Here is a 19984-nt window from a genome sequence, read left to right on the forward strand (position 1 = left end):
GTGACAATATGCATGACAGTGTACCCTGGCCTAAACTCCTACAAAGCAAGCCAGGGGAGACAGCAGCAAGACAAAATCTCCCTGGAACTCATGTAGGAATAACCCTGGGAGGAGGCAGACTCTGTAGGGGGGAGCCTATCCTCCTGAGGCTGATTTCCTGAACTGTCCAAACCGAAAGAGGACTGACCGCGACTCAAGTGCGTTTGACTGACACTTACGCACAGCACCAGCACGTTCATCAGACGGTCGATACTGGTGCGCTTGAACGTGGTCTTCCCACAGTTCTGCATCAGCTTTGTCTCGGGGCCTGCAGAGAGGAAAGATCACTGCAATCGATTTATGCATCTCGATGGGCCACTGTTACTACAAAATGAATCAACGCAAAAATCCAGTCACGTGATGGGATTGCACAACACTGATTGGGCGAGACGTTAAGGACGGCATGTCCGCACCTTGTTTTTAAAAGGAAAACAAAAAAACCAACTGATGCTGAATCTTTCCAGAAACCAGGGTTGGGAACCACCGGATTAGGACATCTGTGAACTCCAACGGGTGTATTCCACCCTCCGACCAGCAGAAGGAGCTGTCCCCGCGAGCCTCACCTCCGAAAACGACCAGGCCGAAGCACCAGTCCGTGTTCCTCAGGGTGCAGCCACGCAGGAGGATCTTCTCATTGTCCAGGGAGTACTTGTGGTCCTTGAACGTCAGTGTGCCGGTGAACTTGTCCAGGCGATTGTTCGGCGGCTCACAGCGTACCTCACCTGAAGGGGGAGGAGGGGAGTAGTCAAGGAAACGGCCCCCAAGGAAACAGCAGAAAGTATGGCAGCTATGGTTCTGTTCAATTACATGTAGCCATGTCTTCTACTGCTGGTTGAAAGTTGCAAACATGGGGATGTTTGACTTTTGAAATTGCATTTAACCATCAGTATGAAGGTGTGAATTCAATTTAGTTTTTGACACCATCTTTAAATTACAGCATTTTTTAATCATCTTTATATACATACATACATGTGCACATGCACACAGAGACAGGCAGAGACACACACACACACAAGATAAACAGTTTTTTATTTCTGGAAATGTTGGCTCTGTGCTCCTATGGTTCCTGAACTGGAGGGGGATGATAGATGGTTTCCATGGCAACTTACCATCAAAGGCCGCCAGCATCTGGATGTTGTCTCCCATGTCCCCGGTAACCGTCAGAGCCTGCTTCACCTTCAGATTGGTCTCTCTGGGGAGGAGGTGCAGTTCCCCATTTCATTTCAGGATACAACTTCACTTATTCATATTTCACCAATTTTTATTATGGCTGCAAGACAGACTTGCAGCACTACATGTCACCACACTTAAAGCTTATCACCTAGGGGTGACATAGCTCAGGAGGTAAGACCGATTGTCTGGCAGTCGGAGGGTTGCCGGTTCAAACCTCGCCCTGGGCATGTCGAAGTGTCCTTGAGCAAGACACCTAACCCCTAACTGCTCTGGCGAATGAGAGGCATCAATTGTAAAGCGCTTTGGATAAAAGCACTATATAAATGCAGACCATTTACCATTTACTTAACCTCCCATAATGCTAACTCACATTCAAAGAGGCCTGTGTACACATATGGACCCTCTCCAAACCTACACATAAGCACTTTCACATGTACCCACACCTACACATAGAACCACAGCCATGCCCAGACCCTCAGGTACAATGTGAACACATGCATGCGCGCACACACACACACACACACACACACACACACACACAAACATGCACGTACACCTGATCACACACATACACACACACACACAAACACGACGCACGCACACACACACACACGCATGCTCAGTAAGACTGACCCATCCAGCTCAGCGGTCTCGATATACACCAGGTTGAGAGGCTCACTACTGGAGAGCAGGAGCAGATCTGCCTGAAAGGACAAAGACAGCAGTCTGTGACTCATCACTTTCCTCAGAGAACTCAGAGTGACTTCCCCAAAACATGAACTGCCGTTTCATTCTGAACTCCCCAAAACTCTTACCGTCACAAACTGGTTGTTTTCCAACTTGATGATATCACCAACTTGAACGTCCATCCATTTTTCACTCCGCAATCTTTCAAGGAAAAGGAGAAAAAAAGAAGCATTCGCAATTTCAGGGACACCAGTTAAAATGTCTCTGAATGAATGAATTAGCCATTGAACATGACCTCAGCAGGTTTATGGTGGAGTTTATTCACAAGTTCATTTCTCGTGAATAGTTTATGGTGAGGGGCATGGTTGCCCAACCCTGTTCCTGGAGATCTACCTTCCTGTAGGTCTTCGTTCCAACCATAATTTGGTACACCTGATTCTACTAATTAGCTGCGTAATGAAATATCTAGCTGTTGAATGAGATGTGCTTTGTTAAGGTTGGACTGAAAACCTACAGGACGGTAAATCTCCAGGAACAGGATCAGGCAGCGCTGGTGTTGGGGATACTGAGCAGGCCCCATAAGTATTTGGGTGTTGCCTGTCTCCTTATCATGCAATAACATCATGAAGGCTCCAGATGGCGATCTCTTCCTCTTTTCTTTCTGTCGCTCTGTCTGAGTCGGCACTGAAATCTCAGATTGAGCGGATTTAGCTCTCTAGGAGCAAGTTACTTGTATCTCTAAAAACATTCAGCTTCCCGAAATTCATCTGGTTCTGCCTTTTGAATTAAATATGAAGGATCTGAAAACTCTGCTTTTATCTTATAATTACAAAATTAAATGAGCACCAGTTGACCTATTAAATTGCACATTCCTGGAAATCTTCTAACAAATAACAAAGTCCAGGTGAATCCTTTTAGGATTGATGATTGTGATTCATTCCAATGACGTATGGCGTATGGTCTGCTTATCTCCCGCTCAACAGCGCCCTGGGATATGAGTTGATGAAACAGGAAGTAAACAAATGACAGGCCGACAGCTGTGTCCTGTCTTTCAGGAAACCCTCCCTATGGACCCCCGGCGTCAAGCTGAGTTGCAAAAACATGCTCAGCCTGCGCCTAAATTCAGACCACAACAACGCATCTTGTGTCAGTGTCAGCGTCTGCAGCCCAACGCTTAGGGCTTAAATTATCTTCCTGAGACCTCACAGAAAAAAAAGATTTAAGTACAGTAATAAACATTTTTTGACATAAGACAAATGTTTTGGATGACAAAAAACATGTTCCAGTGAAAATTTAGAAAAATATTATTTATTTTCCACAAAAGAATATCCCTTTTTGTGTAGGTTTTATCTTGAAATTAAGACCATTAGAGACTCATGTCCCCTACAGGGGACAAAAATGAATAGCCATATTTTTGGTGAGCAAAAATAATTTTTGATTGCGCGTTGGGATGAGGGGTTGGGGTTAGATATTACGGTTGGGTAAATTGAGATAGGATTGGACATAGAGGTGGGGGGGGGGGGGTAAATAGGGCGAGGGTTGGGGTTTATAAGAACATTCAGGGGTGATCAAGTGAAGAATGTACTGAGGGTTGGAAGAAAAGAGGTTCCAGAAGTATCATACCTGATACTTCTGGAACAGGCACACAAGCCACTCCCCCTGACCTCTGTCTGAACCCCTACTGCAAACACTAAGGTGAACTCAACAAGCCAATGGCTGTGCAGAATTTTCCAAAGGTACCTCTACAAAGCAAAATACTTCTTCTACTACCCTGCCCTGCGTATCATTTTATCCCGTTGAATTAACATATTCTACAAGCTGAGAAACAGCACTATCAAATGACCTTCATGTGACCTGCTGGTTTATTGAGCATCCAGTTTCCTCAGGAGTCCAGGTCTTTGTATTCGAGAGCCAAATAAGTGATCTGAACAATTCTGAGAGTATACTGGTTTACTCAGCAATCAAGGTCCAGGTACACTACAGTAACAAGAACAGGAAGGGAACTCACTCTCCGTTTACGAGGACTTCTACTTTGCGATTGTTGACATGCCTGTCACTTTTGTGTCGGTTCTGAAATGACAAGATCAGCAAGATTAGAAAGACAGCACTGGAAAAAAAACTCTGCAGATTCATATCTGTGGTTTAAACAGCTGATTCGGATTCCAACTAATTAAGCAAACATTCCAGTACAACCGATGATGAGTGATTGTGGTGAGGAGGGGAGGAATAACATTGAGGAGTTCAGCTCCATCTCTGAAACCATGTCACAAAATAATTATTTACCAACATTTACATTTCTTTTTTAAAAATAAGAGCAAGGTTGTACCCGTGGAGGCTACACTGTTCTGATTAAACAAAAACGTAAAAATACACTATAATAACAAATACAAACTACAATGTCCATCAGCCTGTGCTGCAATGGCAGATCCTGTGGAAAGCCCCAAGTTTTCCTCCAGTAAAAACCACTCAAACAAAAGACCCTGCCTGTTCTGCTGTCATCAAAACTGCTGTCACCCTGGAAGTCATCCAGTACACCTTGTAAAAATTTCCATGCTGGCTTGTTACGGGAATAATGGCGCTACAGGCTGACAACGATATGATTTTGTTCAATGCAGACTGCTTAATCGCCTATTTCCTTTAAACATTACAGTGTGACTGAAAAATGAAATGCTCCAGTGGCTTAGAAATATATCTTAAGCAGCACAATTTATGAATAGGAGGAACATGACTAAACAGGGGTTGCCATAAAATAACAAAAGCCAGGACTTAACAAAAACTAAGAGCTGAGATAAATAAAGATAAAACTATTTATGGTTATGGAAAGATAAGCTAAGTGGACACTAAAAGACGCTCCCACCACGATCAAAAACAGTCCTACTAAAAACATATCGCAAACAGCACAAGGAAGGGAAGTTCCTAGTGTTACGAAACTCATAATTGAAGTCCATTCACAGGAAAGGTAAGACCTTGAGGTAAAATGCAACTCCTTTACATCAATTACAGGGACATTTCTTTACTTTAACCGATGCAGTTGAAATGGGAAAATACACAACAAACAGGAATTAGTCTGTCATGAAGTCAAGCTTTCAGAGGGGAGGATATATCCAGGCTAACATTGTGCAGTAATGAGTGTACATTGATTTCTTTTTTATATCACTGCTGGCAAATAGGGTTATAACACACTGTGAATCTAAACAGCTGGAACTCACAATGTCATCGGTCGCATCTTTAGCTGCAGTGACGGAAAGCACCAGGACCAGAGGGACTACTGTGGTGAACCAGGAGAGGGATGAGATGGACGGAATCAGCTGAAACAGACATCAAGATACGTACGCGTTACTGAAATGACACTTCAAGACAAGAGAGCAGTTAGACAGCTGGAATCAGCCAAAACGGACGGCAAGATAAGTCCAAGCTCAAGTGGCTCTTCACAAAAGGGACACAGTCAAGACCACCAACATGGTACACAAATGAAGCAGAGAAAGAAGCGAATTGAACATTCAGCTGCAGAAAGTTGCAGGTAAGGTGAATAAAAGACCAACTGTGTGTGGCCTTTACTGTATACTGTGGTCAACTGCATCCATTTTGGGTAATATGTTACTCCACCGGCAACCTAGCAGAGCCAAGAATCCCACCCCCAGGACACACCCGGGAAACCTCCCCCAAGCAGTGCTGGAAATTGTACAGAAGGAACTTCCTGTCCTACAGACAGAATGGTTAACATATAACAGAATGTCTGCCTATTGAACAAGCCCTAGTATGAGACAGAAGAGAGGGTTGGAATCAACTGAAGCAGATAAAAAAACATTATAGGGCAGGGATAGGGTTAGGGTAGGACTAGAGGTTGGGGGCGGGGGTTGAGGGTTTGGGGGTGGAGAGGCGGGTCCAGTAGAATGAATTTTACCTGGAGGACAAGCAGGAACAGGAAGTAGGCATTGGCTATTCTCTGGAACTGCTCAAAAAGGTTGAGTGGTAGGAAGGTAAACAAATTGTATTTGGAGGTTTTTATAGCATTGGTCTGGAAGAGAAGTAGAGAAAGAAAACAAAATTATATTAGTGTTGGCAAGGACCTACAGTTCCTAACATAACAATGGAAATTGCATTTAAAGTAGTCACACAGAGGGGATATGCTTTTTCTTTCTGAACACACACTTCTCCCAGGACCAGTGAAATTATTAATATAATATCTTATAGGACTTATTCTTCTAAACGACATAATATGTATATGTTCATTTTTATGTCATGAAGAAATGATCAAATTTAAGGCCAAGTTCCTTTTTCCACATTGAATGGCAAGATTGAAAACAATTCCTACCCAAATGTACTAAATGGTTTTCCACCAAAATACATTCAATGTATTTCTGCCAAAATCTATTAAGCCAAAGTAAAGTTTTGGTAAGATCTATAAGCAGTATATTATAAGCACTGATTCAGTGTGTGGATGGCCCCAATGGTCTGGTATCTGTTAAGGCTCCGTTTTAGTTTGTAAATAGGCCCAATGGTCTGATATCAGTTAAGGCACTGTTTTAGTGTGTAGAGGGGCCCCACAGTCTTGTATCTGTTAAGCCTCTGTTTTAGTGTGTAGATGTGTCCCACGGTCTGGTATCTGTTAATGTTCTGTTCCAGCATGAGGATGGGTCCTATGGTCTTGAATCGGGTAAGGCATTGGTTTAGTGCGAGGATGGGCCATGCGGTCAGGTTTCAAACCACACCAGTACAGAATGTGATTCTGACCCTCACTGGCCAATCGGATTGCTAGCTGCCCATGAAGTGACTTCTTCTGACTCATAAACCATGGCCTGATAAGAAGAGGCCTCTGACATTACATGCTTTGGAGGAGAGCAGATGCCTGTCTGCATTCTCCTGGCTCGATATAGGAGGTTGCGGTAATGTGTGCTGACCAAATACACTGGGGCATTCCAAACTGGGGAACAAAAAGAAACAACAAGAAACAAAAAGAAAAAAAAGCATTTAAAAATATCTATCTGTTAATAAAATTGAGTTATGGTCAAATTGTGGACATTTTTTTAAAGAGGAAAAGGAAATGAAACAAAAAAGTAATTCCACAGTTACGCAACCGGACAGAAGCACTGTCACACCTTCAACAGAAGCTTCTCAAATCTGTTGTTATTCACTATGGCTCTGTCTAAGGGTCACAGGTTCAGGTTTTTTGGGAGCAAAAAAACTACAGAAAATTAACAATGTGAAAGTTTTCATTTCATCATTAGAACAGATTGCATTTCATATCAAGCTTAAGATATAGCCTACATAAGATAAAATAAAGTTAAATATTGCTTTATATATCATAAACAATCGACAATGCAATATTTACATTCTCTTTGTAGATATGATAGAAATTTAATGATATTTTCACAGGGTTTGAGTGTATGGACTCTTGACAGCGCATATGAACAGTGTAATCTGAGAGCAACATACATTCAGTTCTTTCTGATAAGGTTCCTTTGGCTTGGAAAAGCACTTTATCTCCCATACATAACTGACTCACACAGTCCCCTCTTTCCAAAAGAGCATGTGATTTCTGCCCATTATGTTACTGTAAATATCAAAGTTCAAACAGGCTTCTTCAATTATGATTTTTTTTTTTTCATCCTGCTCACCTGATCTTAGGGAAATGAGTAAGCCAACACTCTGATTGGATCACGGAACGCCACGTAATATTCTCTCCTCCCCCACCCCCACTCTTACTGTAGCATTCATTTTGTTTCTTTTGTTTGTTCATTGTTTATTCTTAAGAGTGCAACACACGTAACCATGGGTGATATCTCTCAGGGGAACCCTCTGCTACATGAAAGGGCTGCATGTTTTAAGTTCCCACGGCAACCATCCTCACATGCCTGACACCAGCGCATCCCAGGGTCGCCATAGCAACCCAGAAAGTCACTGAACGTACAGGGACGGTTTCTCACCAGCGTCTACTGTCACCACCATGTTACTTAATTACTAATATTCATCTTTAGTGGTTTCCAGCCTTGAAAAACAAATGGTGTTGATAATATTTGCATGGATAAGCTCCTCCTACTGGAAGATAGGCAGTTGGTGGGACACTACTGAAGAGAGTCTGTGCTGGTATTGGTCACCTATGGCATCATCTCTTCCCCAGTTCAATGGTAACATTGCATGATGTTTGCCTTTATTCCTTTAATGTATGCTAGGACAGGGCCATGAGGTTTGACTTTCCACTGTCAATAAACTTGTAATAATAATTCAGCATAGCGCACTGACACATATGGGTAGGAAATTCTGCAGTACAGTGAGAAAGACGGGTGTTACAGTGGGAAAGATGGGCGGTACAGTGGGACAGACAGTGGTATTGTGGGAAAGATGGGCGGTATTGTGGGAAAAACGGGTGTTACAGTGGGAAAGACGGGCTGTACAGTGGGACAGACAGTGGTATTGTGGGAAAGACGGGCGGTACAGTGGGCAACACGGACGATACAGTGGGAAAGACGGACAGTACAGTGGGAAAGACGGACGGTACAGTGGGAAAGACGGGTGGTACAGTGGGCAAGACGGGCGGTACAGTGGGAAGGACGGGCGGTACAGTGGGAAGGACGGGCGGTACAGTGGGAAAGACGGACAGTACAGTGGGAAAGACGGACGGTACAGTGGGAAAGACGGGTGGTACAGTGGGAAAGACGGGCGGTACAGTGGGAAGGACGGGCGGTACAGTGGGAAAGACGGACAGTACAGTGGGAAAGACGGACGGTACAGTGGGAAAGACGGGCGGTACAGTGGGAAGGACGGGAGGTACAGTGGGAAGGACGGGCGGTACAGTGGGAAGGACGGGCGGTACAGTGGGAAAGACGGGCGGTACAGACGGACAGTCAGGCGGTACAGTGGGACAGATGGCGGTGCAGTGGGACAGACGGGAGCTCGTGAGCCGGCAGGGCCATACCCTGCTGGCAGACAGCCAGCCGCCTGTCGTAAATCGTAAACAGGGAGTAGAAGCTCCACACAGGCCCACAGAACAAACCGGCCCTCACACACTTGAGACATTTCTCAGCCACAATGGGGGCAAACTTGACCAGACTGTCATCTCCACTCAATCCCAGCACAAACACAAGCCTCCAATCACTGCTGTGTTTCGAGCAAACACACGCACCAGACCTAGGTCAAATAAGTATCGGTAAATACCTCAGCCTGAACACTTCAGACGCCAGTAAAATTAAACAACAAAGATCCCTGAGGATTTTTTGGTTGCTAACCAAAACCTACTAAATATAAATGAAATTGTTCTGAATATTTGTGAAAACATGTTTCTTATTAAAACTGTAAGTGATCTGCATTAATTTTCCTTATGACTGTAGGAAAAATACATTGCAAAAATTGCTGTTGAGTGTTTAAGAATACCGCAGTTTCACTCACCGCATACTTGAAGGAAAGGTTGAACTCTCTGTCATTTGCTTTGAGCAATCTCTCCTCCTCTGGAAGACAAGCAGAACCACAAGGCTTGTACCAAGAAGCAGCTTTATGAGCTTGTCAGCATACACCAGGGCTGAGGCTGCTAGCAATAATGTACACACACACCCACACACTCACACAAGCATTCACACATACTAACATACTCTCACACACACACGCACACACACACACTCACACATGCATTCACACATACTAACATACTCTCACACACACACACACACCCACACATAGGAGGGGCAAACAATAAGGAGACAGAAAGAACAGGGGCAGAAAACATAAACTCGCTGTTGCCCACTAATGGCCCACCATCAGCATTGCTGTTTGTCTCGAGAAAGCTGCCAGCTGACAGCTGAGGTGAGGGGTTGACATGAGGGTTCAGCTGTTAAAAGGGCGGGAAATAATAGGCGCATAGATCTGGCGCTAGCAGGCCACCGTAGTGCCAACATACCGAACGCTGGTGCGTCAGCTAGCACTGATGATCTTCCAACACAGTAAAATGCTCAGCGCTAAATCAATCATACACAGTACATATGGTTCCTACTGAACTTACATGAACTCTGGTAGGGTTGAATCAACATGGGATATTTAACTATGGATAGGTGCTTGCTTACTGTTTGAGAACAGCTACAGGCAAACAGAAGAGGAAGAGATCGCCTAAGAGAACAGAGGAGTTTGCCTGTACCTCACACCATCAGAAAGCTCACCTCTCTCCTTCTTCTTTCCGCAGGTCAACCCAAAGAAGGACATCATCGAGCCTCTTTTCTCTCCCCTACATGACCATGATTTATCTGGGGAGAAATAGAAAGCACAAACACCATTAGTCACAAATCGGCTTTCCTTCCTCGTCTGTCAACGCGTCCAATCAGAAAACCAGAAAGCAGGACTCCCGAGAGGTCACTAAGGAACCTATTCTTTGTCAGACTGAACCATATTTTGAAGGCCATTCCAGTCATGGGCGATCGTGTACTTTAAAAAATGTTCTCCTTTGTTGTTGCATGTTTCGACTGAGACCAGAGTTAGGACGTCAGAAGAGCTCAGCTTTTAACAGCCTGTTGATAAGGGCTCATTTCCGTCCGTGACTCAGACTGTAGAATGAGGCTGGTGGAAATAGTGTAGGTTGAAATGCAATTTCTTTGTTAATAAATCACTAGAGCATTGAAACAGGGTGCAGGTACGCGGCCTTTTCCTTTTATAAAGGCTTACTGGTCAAACTGATGTTTACAATGCAGCTAGGGGAATTGAGTGGGAGCAAGCTGCATTGTAAGGGTTTTCCCAGCACTGTAATAATTAACGACAACGAATGTCTGTGCAGCCCGGCCTTGCTAAAGAGGTCTGGCTGCTGCATTTCAGGAGAATTCCAGATGAGACAGATGAAGCTTACGGCTAAGGTTTGGGCATCCCTCAGTGGGAGAACTATGAAAATAAGTGGAAGTGAATGTCCAGCAGCATGCTTCATTGACATTTATTATTATAATGGGACCTCCAAACCTGGCACTGAACAAGCTATTCATAGAAACCGGAAAGAATGCTCATCACTCAACCGTAAAACACGTAGAAAAGGAATCAGTGTTGGGGCGCCTGATGTTCAGTGCTCGGTGGCTCTGCTGAAGAGGTGGATGGCTAGGATGGGGGTCTCTTAGTGAGTGCTGGAAACGGACTCCCCCTAAGGGCTTGCAATTCTCCCCCACCCCAGTCATGTGACCTCTGTGGGTGAGTGTCAGACGACGTATGGGTAGCAGATTTTTTTAGGAAATACTCCCCTTGTGTCTCCACAGCCAGTGGAACTATGCAGTCATTCAGGCCTTTTTTATTACAAACCAACCCATACAAATCATCAAGCGTCACCTACCACAAAAAACACTAACCCCACCCCAGGGTTTTAGTACTATGTCTGCATTCTTCACTCCCTTCCTCCCCCCTCCCCTCTTAACTCACCAGTCAAAACAAAATGGGAACTTACAAATCTCATTCTATAACGACTAACAATCACTGCTGTGTACAGTGTGTACAGATACTTCCTCTGCCATTCAGTCACTGCTTGTGCTTATTATGTAAACCTTAACGGTTATACAAATAATAATAATAATAATAATCATCATTATTATTATTATTATTATTATTATTATTATTATCATTATTGTTATTGTTGTTGTTGTTGTTGTTGATGATGTTGTTGTTGTTATTATAATAACACACCTTATATAGCACTTTCATGTAGTATTTCACAGAGATAATAAAAAAATAAAATTAGAAAACAAATCAGTTTGTATAACAATCAAAGCTATACAAAGGAAATAAATTTGAACTAATGATAAAACTGCAATAAAACTCCATTAAACATTTAAAAATTCAATCAAAGCAGAAAGATAGCAGAAAATAATAATAAAAACCAAAATAACCAGATCATGAAATGCCATTCTAAAATTCTATATAATTTAAAACCTGAATTAAAACCTATTCATGCATATAGGATCATTTAAAAAAAGAATAAAAAGTTGTTGCAAAACGTTTACAAAGCATCTGAATTTAATGGTGTGTTGTCAAATGTGGGTTTTCCTACTTATGAATGGTTTTGCTGTGTTGTGCCTTTGAAGTACTTAATAATTATTTTTATATAGCACTTTTTATTAAATGAACTGCATTGTGGTATTATGTCCTTTAAGAGATACACTTTGTGTGTTTTTACTTTGTGCATATTCCTCACTTACTGCGGGAACGCAGAATTCTGATGCCCACCCATCTGGCTCATATCCCACAATGGCCTCATAAGTTGTTATTTAAGGAAACTGCACACGTGTTCAAATATGTTTTAAAAGGCAGAGAGAGAAGGAGAGAGAGAGAAAGAGAGAGAGAGAGAGAGAGAAAACACACCATGCTGAAATCTCACCAGAGCCAACAACTGTCCCAGACACAAGTTCTACAGTGAAGAGAAAATGAGAACTGGATCCCATCCAAGGAAGAGGACAGATACTACACCCTTGAGCAAAATGATTAACTTGATTTGTTCCTCCACCTAATAAATATCCAGTTCCACTATTCAATATTGTACTGCAACTGAATAACAACTGTCAAAGTACTCTCTAGTTAGTTAACTCTTTTTCTGTGTCATTAAGAAATATTATCTCATCACCTTAAACTACATAATATGAGAAGGCATGAAGTGAGAGGAAAGTTACTTTTTTCTTAGAGGGTTACGAGTTATATAAAGCTGATCCAAGATCAGTTTTGCCTTTTAGCACACAATGAATAAAGGGACTGATATGAACAGGGGGAACCGGATCCTAGATCAGCACTGCTGCTCTGAAACACTCTTATGATAACAGACCCAGCTGAAGTTTAGTTATAAATGGTATGTTTACTTGTTCCTGGTTATGGTTATACACTTTGTTGTACGTCGCTCTGGATAAGAGCATCTGCCAAATGCCTGTAATGTAATGCAATCTAATGTTTACATACCGTCATACTGTTCTGGCCCACAGTATTAAAACAGGCCTGGCTATAAAAATGCGGGAACCGCACCCAAGTCCCTGGCGTTGTTCGAAAGCAGAACTTTAAAAGGGGAAGGAATGATGGTGATCCTTCATCGGGGGGAAAGGCTAAACTCCGAGGCTAAATGTCTCAATGTAAGCCTTTCTGAGCATGAGCTCCTGGTAAGGGAAAATTCTAAGGCAGTGGTGTCAAACTCGTGCCATGGAGGGCCGTGTGTATGCAGGTTTTCATTCCAACCAATTAATGCTGCCTTAATTGAGTCCAATTACTCATTCAGCCATATGCGTTTAACTGCATTGAAGCACAGAATATAAGAAAATTTTTATTTAGACAATGCGGGTCACCATAGACGTCGGGTCACCATTGTGCACAAACCTGCATCCCTAATTCAGCAAATAATTTAACTAATTATATAATCAAGATCTGAGGCTGGAATGAAAACCTGCATACACACGGCCCTCCATGGCACGAGTTTGACACCACTGTTCTAAGGCATGAATGGGCCTCACAGTATGGTTTCAAATTCGGACCACGCCAGTGCCATAGACCCGCAGGGCAATGCGCAACGGGCTGTAGTGTGACCCAGTGATGGGAGGCTGTTACCCACCCCCTCCCCCCAGTAAATAAGGCACCCGCAAGTTCACCTGTTGAGCTGTACATGAAGTGCCTATGTCCAAATTATGTGTGGGTCTGACTTACAAACTGTTCATAATCTCCTGCATCAATAGAGAAGACAGGGGAGAAAGAAGGGAAAAGTATAATCATTCATGGTTCCACCAAATTCTGTGAAGCATCAAAACTCGCCCATGAAGCCACTTCGGTTCCACACTTAGGAATCTCAGAATGGCTGCCAGGGTGTTTAAGCTTTTCCCAGCAAAGAGCAATGACTGTGAAACAAAATCTTCAGTGCCTCTTGGGGAGGAATATCTTTTTCTTTGTTCTTTTAATTTAATTTAGAGCAATGTGACTTCAAACTGCTTTCTCATGTGATCAACATTTTGTAAGACCCCTCCCCCCCTTCTCCCCATCTTATTTGCCTTTCAGGCAGAGAGTACATTCTGAGAAAATTGTACTTTATTGAATCAACTTACTGTCTAGTGGTTACATTGTGGTCTGGCAACGTCTTATTCTGTTCCATAACTCAAATAACACAATGAAGCATCTTCCTAATTTACCAACAGTTCTCCCTTCCACTGTCTCCCTCACTTTTTTTTGTCTGTCACTCTCTCTCTCTCTCTCTCTCTGTCTCGCGCTCTCTCCCCCTTTCTGTGCCTCTCTGTCTTCCACTGTCTATGTGAGTGTCAACAAGCTAACCAATCAAGACAGCGAGACACGTTGCTCTCAGAAAGCTAGCATTAGTTTGCATGAGAACTAGCCTATGACACTTCACACAAAAGCCCTGTTCAGACTGTATTGTTGACATCGATTAACATACATGAACCTTCAACAAGAACCTCACCACCCTTGTGGTGTGTCTGCATGATCCAAACATCCCATCGTCCATATTCGTTCACAACATGCACTGTCCCCTATCAGATATACCGGCATCTGATTACAGATCACTGCTTCTACTGTTGACTCCCATAGAGCACAGAGCGGGTTAAAGCGCAAGGCTAAAGCACACTCAGTGAAGGGTTAATGCGTACTCATAAAGCTAATCACACATGGATGCTATTTACAGACACTTTCTGAGCTTCCTTTCCCTGCTCTGCAAAAAAAAAAGCAGCCAAAACATTGTGTTTTCCTTGGGGTTTTTTTTGTTTCTTTCTTTGTTTTTTTGGGGGGTTGTGTGTGTGTTTTTTTATCCTGATTGTATGAGGTCAGCCTCTCTTTCTCTGATGAACAATTTGTTCCCGTTGACTGCAGTATGTAATAAGCTACATCCAGGTGCAGTTTTTCTTTTCTTTAATTCATTAATTAATTTATAAAGCAATTTTCATCACTAATTTACTCTTATTGTGGCAACACAGGCAAAAACACACAACAAAAGAGAAGGCAGAGAATGGCAAAAACTACACAATACCAAACAAATGGCAATTATCCTTATTTTCACTGCTACACATACAGTAGCAGAGAGCATTGGGGAGTTTGATAGTGTGAACTGGATTCTAAACTACCAAACAAGTTAATAAAGAATGTCCACACATGCAAAAAAAAAAAAAAAAATAGAGCGAGAGAAGTAAAACAGAGAATTGAACTGATGTTTCCAGTGCATCGGAGATTAAGATGTTTCTTCTTGCTATTTGGCACCATTAGTTGATATGGAGCTATCTTTGTTCCAGGGCCATATCAACACTTTGGGTAATCAGCTCTCAGGAGACTGCTCCACCAATAGCTCCGCCCCCAGATTCATCACATGTTCACACCGCTCAGGCCGAGGCAGCATCAGATGGCTCTCAGCTCCGAGTGCTGACACAGGATGCCACGCTATCACCTCGACAGCCCACTACAGAAACATGATAAATCTGTGCATATGAACAAACATACAATACAAATACAGGAATTCCCTCTCTCACTCTCTCTCTCTCTCTCACACACAGTCACACTTGCACGCAATCTCACAGACAGTCACAAACACACACACAGTACACATGCACACACACACACACACACATACACAGAAGCTAGCGACAAACATTGGACAGTCCGCTTCTAAATGATCTGAAATTTTTATTTGGCTTCTCACATCCCATCAAGAATAAATCCAAAGCAGTTATTGGACACTTCGAACTGATCCAGAAGCAGTGTTGGAGCTGCCCATTTAAAGCCCACAGTGCTGGAGCCGAAAGCCTTGTGGTTCACAGGGGTGCAGAATTGGGGTGTGTGTGGTGGGAGATGGGGGGGGGGGGGGCTGGTCATCACGGCCAGACCATTTCGAGAGGCCTCTAAGGAAGTATGATAAGAGTCTAGAGCAAAAATAATTCCAAACACTGTGCAGCCCCATCCGACTCAGGCCACAAAGGCCCTAATAAGGAAGTGGGCCCGGAGCTAGCATCCTGTTATCGTCCGACATCAACCACACACCTTACAGCGGTAGCAGATAAGAGCACGCGTATCGCCACGCTAATTTTAGCCCTGTCACACATGGGCATGTATCGCAGTCTGGGACAGACCACAGGCCCAGACTTCAAACACAGAACTCAAAAACCCATGAAACCTGCCTGCGGCCTTATTGGATACTGCATAAGAATAACTAAGGTAGCAGCATCTGATTTGATCATCCTACCATCTATCTTTACCCGCTCATCCTGGGCAGGGTTGTGGTGGGTGCTGGAGCCTATCCCAGCGTGCATTGGGCGAGAGGCAGGAATACACCCTGGACAGGCCACTCTATCGCAGGGCACACACACCATCCGTACCTATGGGCAATTTAGAGGCTCCAATTAGCCTACCTGCATGTCTTTGGACTGTGGGAGACACGGGGAAAACTCCACACTAAAAGGCCCAGATTCAAACCCAGGACCTTCTTACTGGGAAGTAGTAGTGCTGCCCACTGCACCACCTAATTTGATCAGAGTATATATTTTTAAAAGCCATAGAAAAGAAACACACGGCAATATCCTGAAATAAGACATATTCAATAGAATAATAAGATATGGCAACACATCACAGTATGTGGGCAAATAAATGAATTGTTTCCATTTTCGGATATTCCATATTTTTCAGAAATATATGTCGTGAAATACATTGAATATAATATTTCCCAAGTCCACATATTTCAAATATATTGCTACACGTTTCATTTCCATAAAAAGGTAGAAGGTAAGAACTTGAAAAACGTGATTGCAAATGACATGCTCATTCTCTCTCTCTCTCTCTCTCTCTATATATATATATTTTACTTGTTTTCATCACCGCCAGGGTGGGATTTGAATGAAATCCTTATCATTTCAATGTCTCACTATGACCGAACCAAAAAAAAGACCAACTCACAGTTTTGCAATAAAATTACACCCAAATACGCCGCTGTTCCTTTGGGCAATAGGAAAGCTCCCCAGAACTCTGCTTCCTGCCTCTATTTGTAATAATTCAAGGAAGTTATTAAAAAATGCACATGAAAAATATCCAACCTTCCAACAGAGGGCAACTTCCTCTTTCTCTTAATGCATTTTAATCTTGTGCTGACATGAACAGGACAGGGTGTGATTTTTAACCAAAAGGAGAAAGCACGTCACAAAATGATAAACGTCCATGAAACAGTACCCTGAAAACTGCCTTTCTCGGTTAACGAGATAAATGAATAAGGTTAATTAGACAATGAATTATTCATCGATAAATAAGGATCAGCTCAGGCGTGTAACTATTTCTCCAGCGCAAAGAATGGAACATCGAATATGGTTATTGCATTATTGATGTAATTCATTGGAAGGCGGAGGAGCCGCTTTTGCTGTGGATGCAATGATCAGACGGGAGGCACAAAGGCCTGTGGTGGCTATTCAGAGTCACAATGAACTTGTATGTCGCGTTGATACTGCGGCTGAACGTCTTGTGGACACAAAGACAGGACCTCTCACATGGCTGGCCTCGGGTCATTTTATAATGCAGACGGTACAGTATCATAAGTCTGTGAAAGCAAGGTATTTAAAAAAAAGGGGGAAATGAGTCAATCCTGTGCACACTTAATACATGGAAGGAAAGAGAGAGAGAGAGCATACTTAATACATGGAAGGAGAGAGAGAGAGAGAGCACACTTAATACATGGAAGGAGAGGGAGAGAGAGAGACAGAAAGAGAGAGAGAGAGAGAGAAAGAACAGAAGCTAATGCTGCTGACGTAAATAAAATACTACAGAAAGCTAATTCCAGGAAATAAAGAGGCCAGAGATGGTGTTTCCAAAAAAATGGTCCCAGTATACGAGCAGTACTGAACATACAGCAGTACTGAGCTGTTCGGTAGACTTGCATAACTGAACTGCAGAGAGGTTACTGTTTTCTAAACATATTTGGGCTTATCGTCAGTCACAAACTAAAACCTCCTTCTGTATGTACTGTAGCAACAACAAAACCTTCCGGCTGCCTCCATTTGGCTTCTTCCTGTCTATACATTAAAGTCAGGCCTGGAGAGAGGTTGTTTTATCTTATAGACACACTGACAGACGAGATGAGAGGTGTCCACACAGCAGTGGATTCAAGCTTCCTCATGCTGGGATATATGATATACCAGACTAGCTCCCACCGATAAACATCCTTAAGCTTACAGCTCTACCAGCATCATCACCATCATCTTCATCTTCCTCAACATCATCATCATCTTCAACATCATCATTATCATCATAATCCTCTTCTTCCTCAACATCATAATCTTCCTTATCATAATCATCATCACATCATTATCACCATCATCATCATCCTCATTCTAAACATATTCATTATCAACATCATCTATACAATTCAATATTATATTCATATTATAATTTAAGTTATTATAATCATTGTCAAAATGTCAACATCTAAGCATAAAGTGAAGGTCCTTTGCATAGCCATTCCTTCAATAAGTGTATAATTTTTACTGCATTGAAATGTATGACAGATCTGTGTGCCTCTGAATGTCTTCATAAAGTTAGCTTTACACATCAACATTATAGAAAAACTAAAACAAGGGGAAGGACACAGGACTTTTTTACAGTCTTGTATATATATATTTCACAAGAAAGCCAACCCAGGCATGCACTTATACATTCCTAATCTTGTAATGGATTAATTATAGCTCAATGGAGAGGTGATGAGAGAATGACTTTCAGTTCACATAGAGAGTAGTCATAACCAGACAGCCATGTCATCCGGAGTGGGAGGGGAAAACAGCAAAACATTCAGCGTGAAGTCAGCTCTGAGAGTACAACTGATCCTGCTTAGATTCACATCAACTCTGTTAGAACATTAAATGAACACTGGACATGTAACTCTGCTGAGAACTTTCCCCCGGTACAAAAAGTGATGAGCGAGCACGAAACAAGAGAAGGCAGCGGAAAAAGAGCGACTGAGGCTAATCTGGAAATGAAAAAGCATTCTGTGTCCACGCTCGGGGGACGACGCGTCTCAAACAAAACCATGTGTGAGCCTTTCCTGAAAACCCAATGCTCACTCTTTCCACTGGCACTGTTTTAGGGGTCCCCTTCTGGGGCCCCCCTTCCCCCCTGCCCGACCCCCATTCACCAATAGACAGGCATCTGCTTGACTTCCTGTGATTTTCTCAGATTTCACTCTAGTACCTCCACCACACCCCTGTCCCAGCAGCGCGCAGTTCCACGTAGGAAACATCAGACAATCGGAGGGACGTTCCCACAGCTTTCCCAGATCCCTGCGAAGCATTCCCCTCTCCAATCCCCCCCCCCCCCCCCCCCCATACTTTTAGGTCTTCTACCCTCCACACACTTTCCAAGCTCAAGAACTGGACTAAAACTCTTACCGAGTTTGATTCACACAGTCCGTGTTCCCGCAACCAGCGTAGCTCTGACCTCTCTGAATGAAGAACTGAACTACCTACAAACACTTCTCAGTGCCTCCCGCCCCCCTCACTCTCTCTCTCTCCCTCTCTTTCTCTCTCTCTCTCTCTCCCGTTCTCTGTCTCTCTCTCTTCCTCTCTCAGTAGAAAGGGAAGTGAGCCTGGAATCCAGGAGCTGCTCATTCAATCACACACTCACAAGATAAACAGGCAAGCAGGGCGGTCTTCCTGTTACCCCACCCACCCACCACCCCAACTCTCCCCCCGTTCAGCACCCTGACCAGCCGGATGAGGTACTGTACCTCTCTGCTTCTGCTCTCCTCTCTTCTCCGTTCTCACGCCGCTCCTGCTCTCTTCAGCCTCCCCAGTGTTTAGTCTCTGTCAGAAGCTCGAAAGTATCGGTTTCCTGCGAGGGCAGAGAGGAAGCTGATTTATTTTTATTTTTCCGTCACTCTCGCTCACTGAAACAGCGCAGCCTGGAGCGACTTGGACTAACTCTCACAATCTAACCACAGACACACCCACACACACACACAAATACACACGCACACGTATATACGTATACACAGGCACGCAGGGATATATGCGCACACTCTCAAAAACACACACACAGGCAGAGAGGGATATACACACACACACACACATACACACGGCCACACAGAATATACGCACACACACACACACACACATACACATGGCCACACAGGATATAC

The 19984-nt window shown here is 43.3% G+C and overlaps 1 protein-coding gene across 2 annotated transcripts in view; it reads right to left on the minus strand.

Moving 5' to 3' along the window:
* LOC118237510 (probable phospholipid-transporting ATPase IM) overlaps positions 1 to 19984 on the minus strand; it is a 40069-nt gene that overhangs the window by 16394 nt on the left and 3691 nt on the right. The window contains exons 2-12 of one of the 2 annotated variants that reach the window (XM_035436289.1): positions 19574 to 19677; positions 10047 to 10130; positions 9286 to 9344; positions 5804 to 5917; positions 5109 to 5207; positions 3908 to 3969; positions 2028 to 2100; positions 1846 to 1916; positions 1149 to 1231; positions 603 to 761; positions 219 to 307 (exon numbers count right to left, since the gene is read on the minus strand). In XM_035436289.1, coding sequence (XP_035292180.1) covers positions 219 to 307; positions 603 to 761; positions 1149 to 1231; positions 1846 to 1916; positions 2028 to 2100; positions 3908 to 3969; positions 5109 to 5207; positions 5804 to 5917; positions 9286 to 9344; positions 10047 to 10092 — 855 coding nt within the window. In that variant the 5' untranslated portion in view covers positions 10093 to 10130; positions 19574 to 19677. Of the gene's footprint in view, positions 1 to 218; positions 308 to 602; positions 762 to 1148; positions 1232 to 1845; positions 1917 to 2027; positions 2101 to 3907; positions 3970 to 5108; positions 5208 to 5803; positions 5918 to 9285; positions 9345 to 10046; positions 10131 to 19235; positions 19406 to 19573; positions 19678 to 19984 lie in introns of those variants that run through there. The other variant, XM_035436291.1, reaches the window with a different exon arrangement.

This window comes from Anguilla anguilla, chromosome 10 (assembly GCF_013347855.1).
Source record: "Anguilla anguilla isolate fAngAng1 chromosome 10, fAngAng1.pri, whole genome shotgun sequence".
Taxonomy (NCBI): domain Eukaryota; kingdom Metazoa; phylum Chordata; class Actinopteri; order Anguilliformes; family Anguillidae; genus Anguilla; species Anguilla anguilla.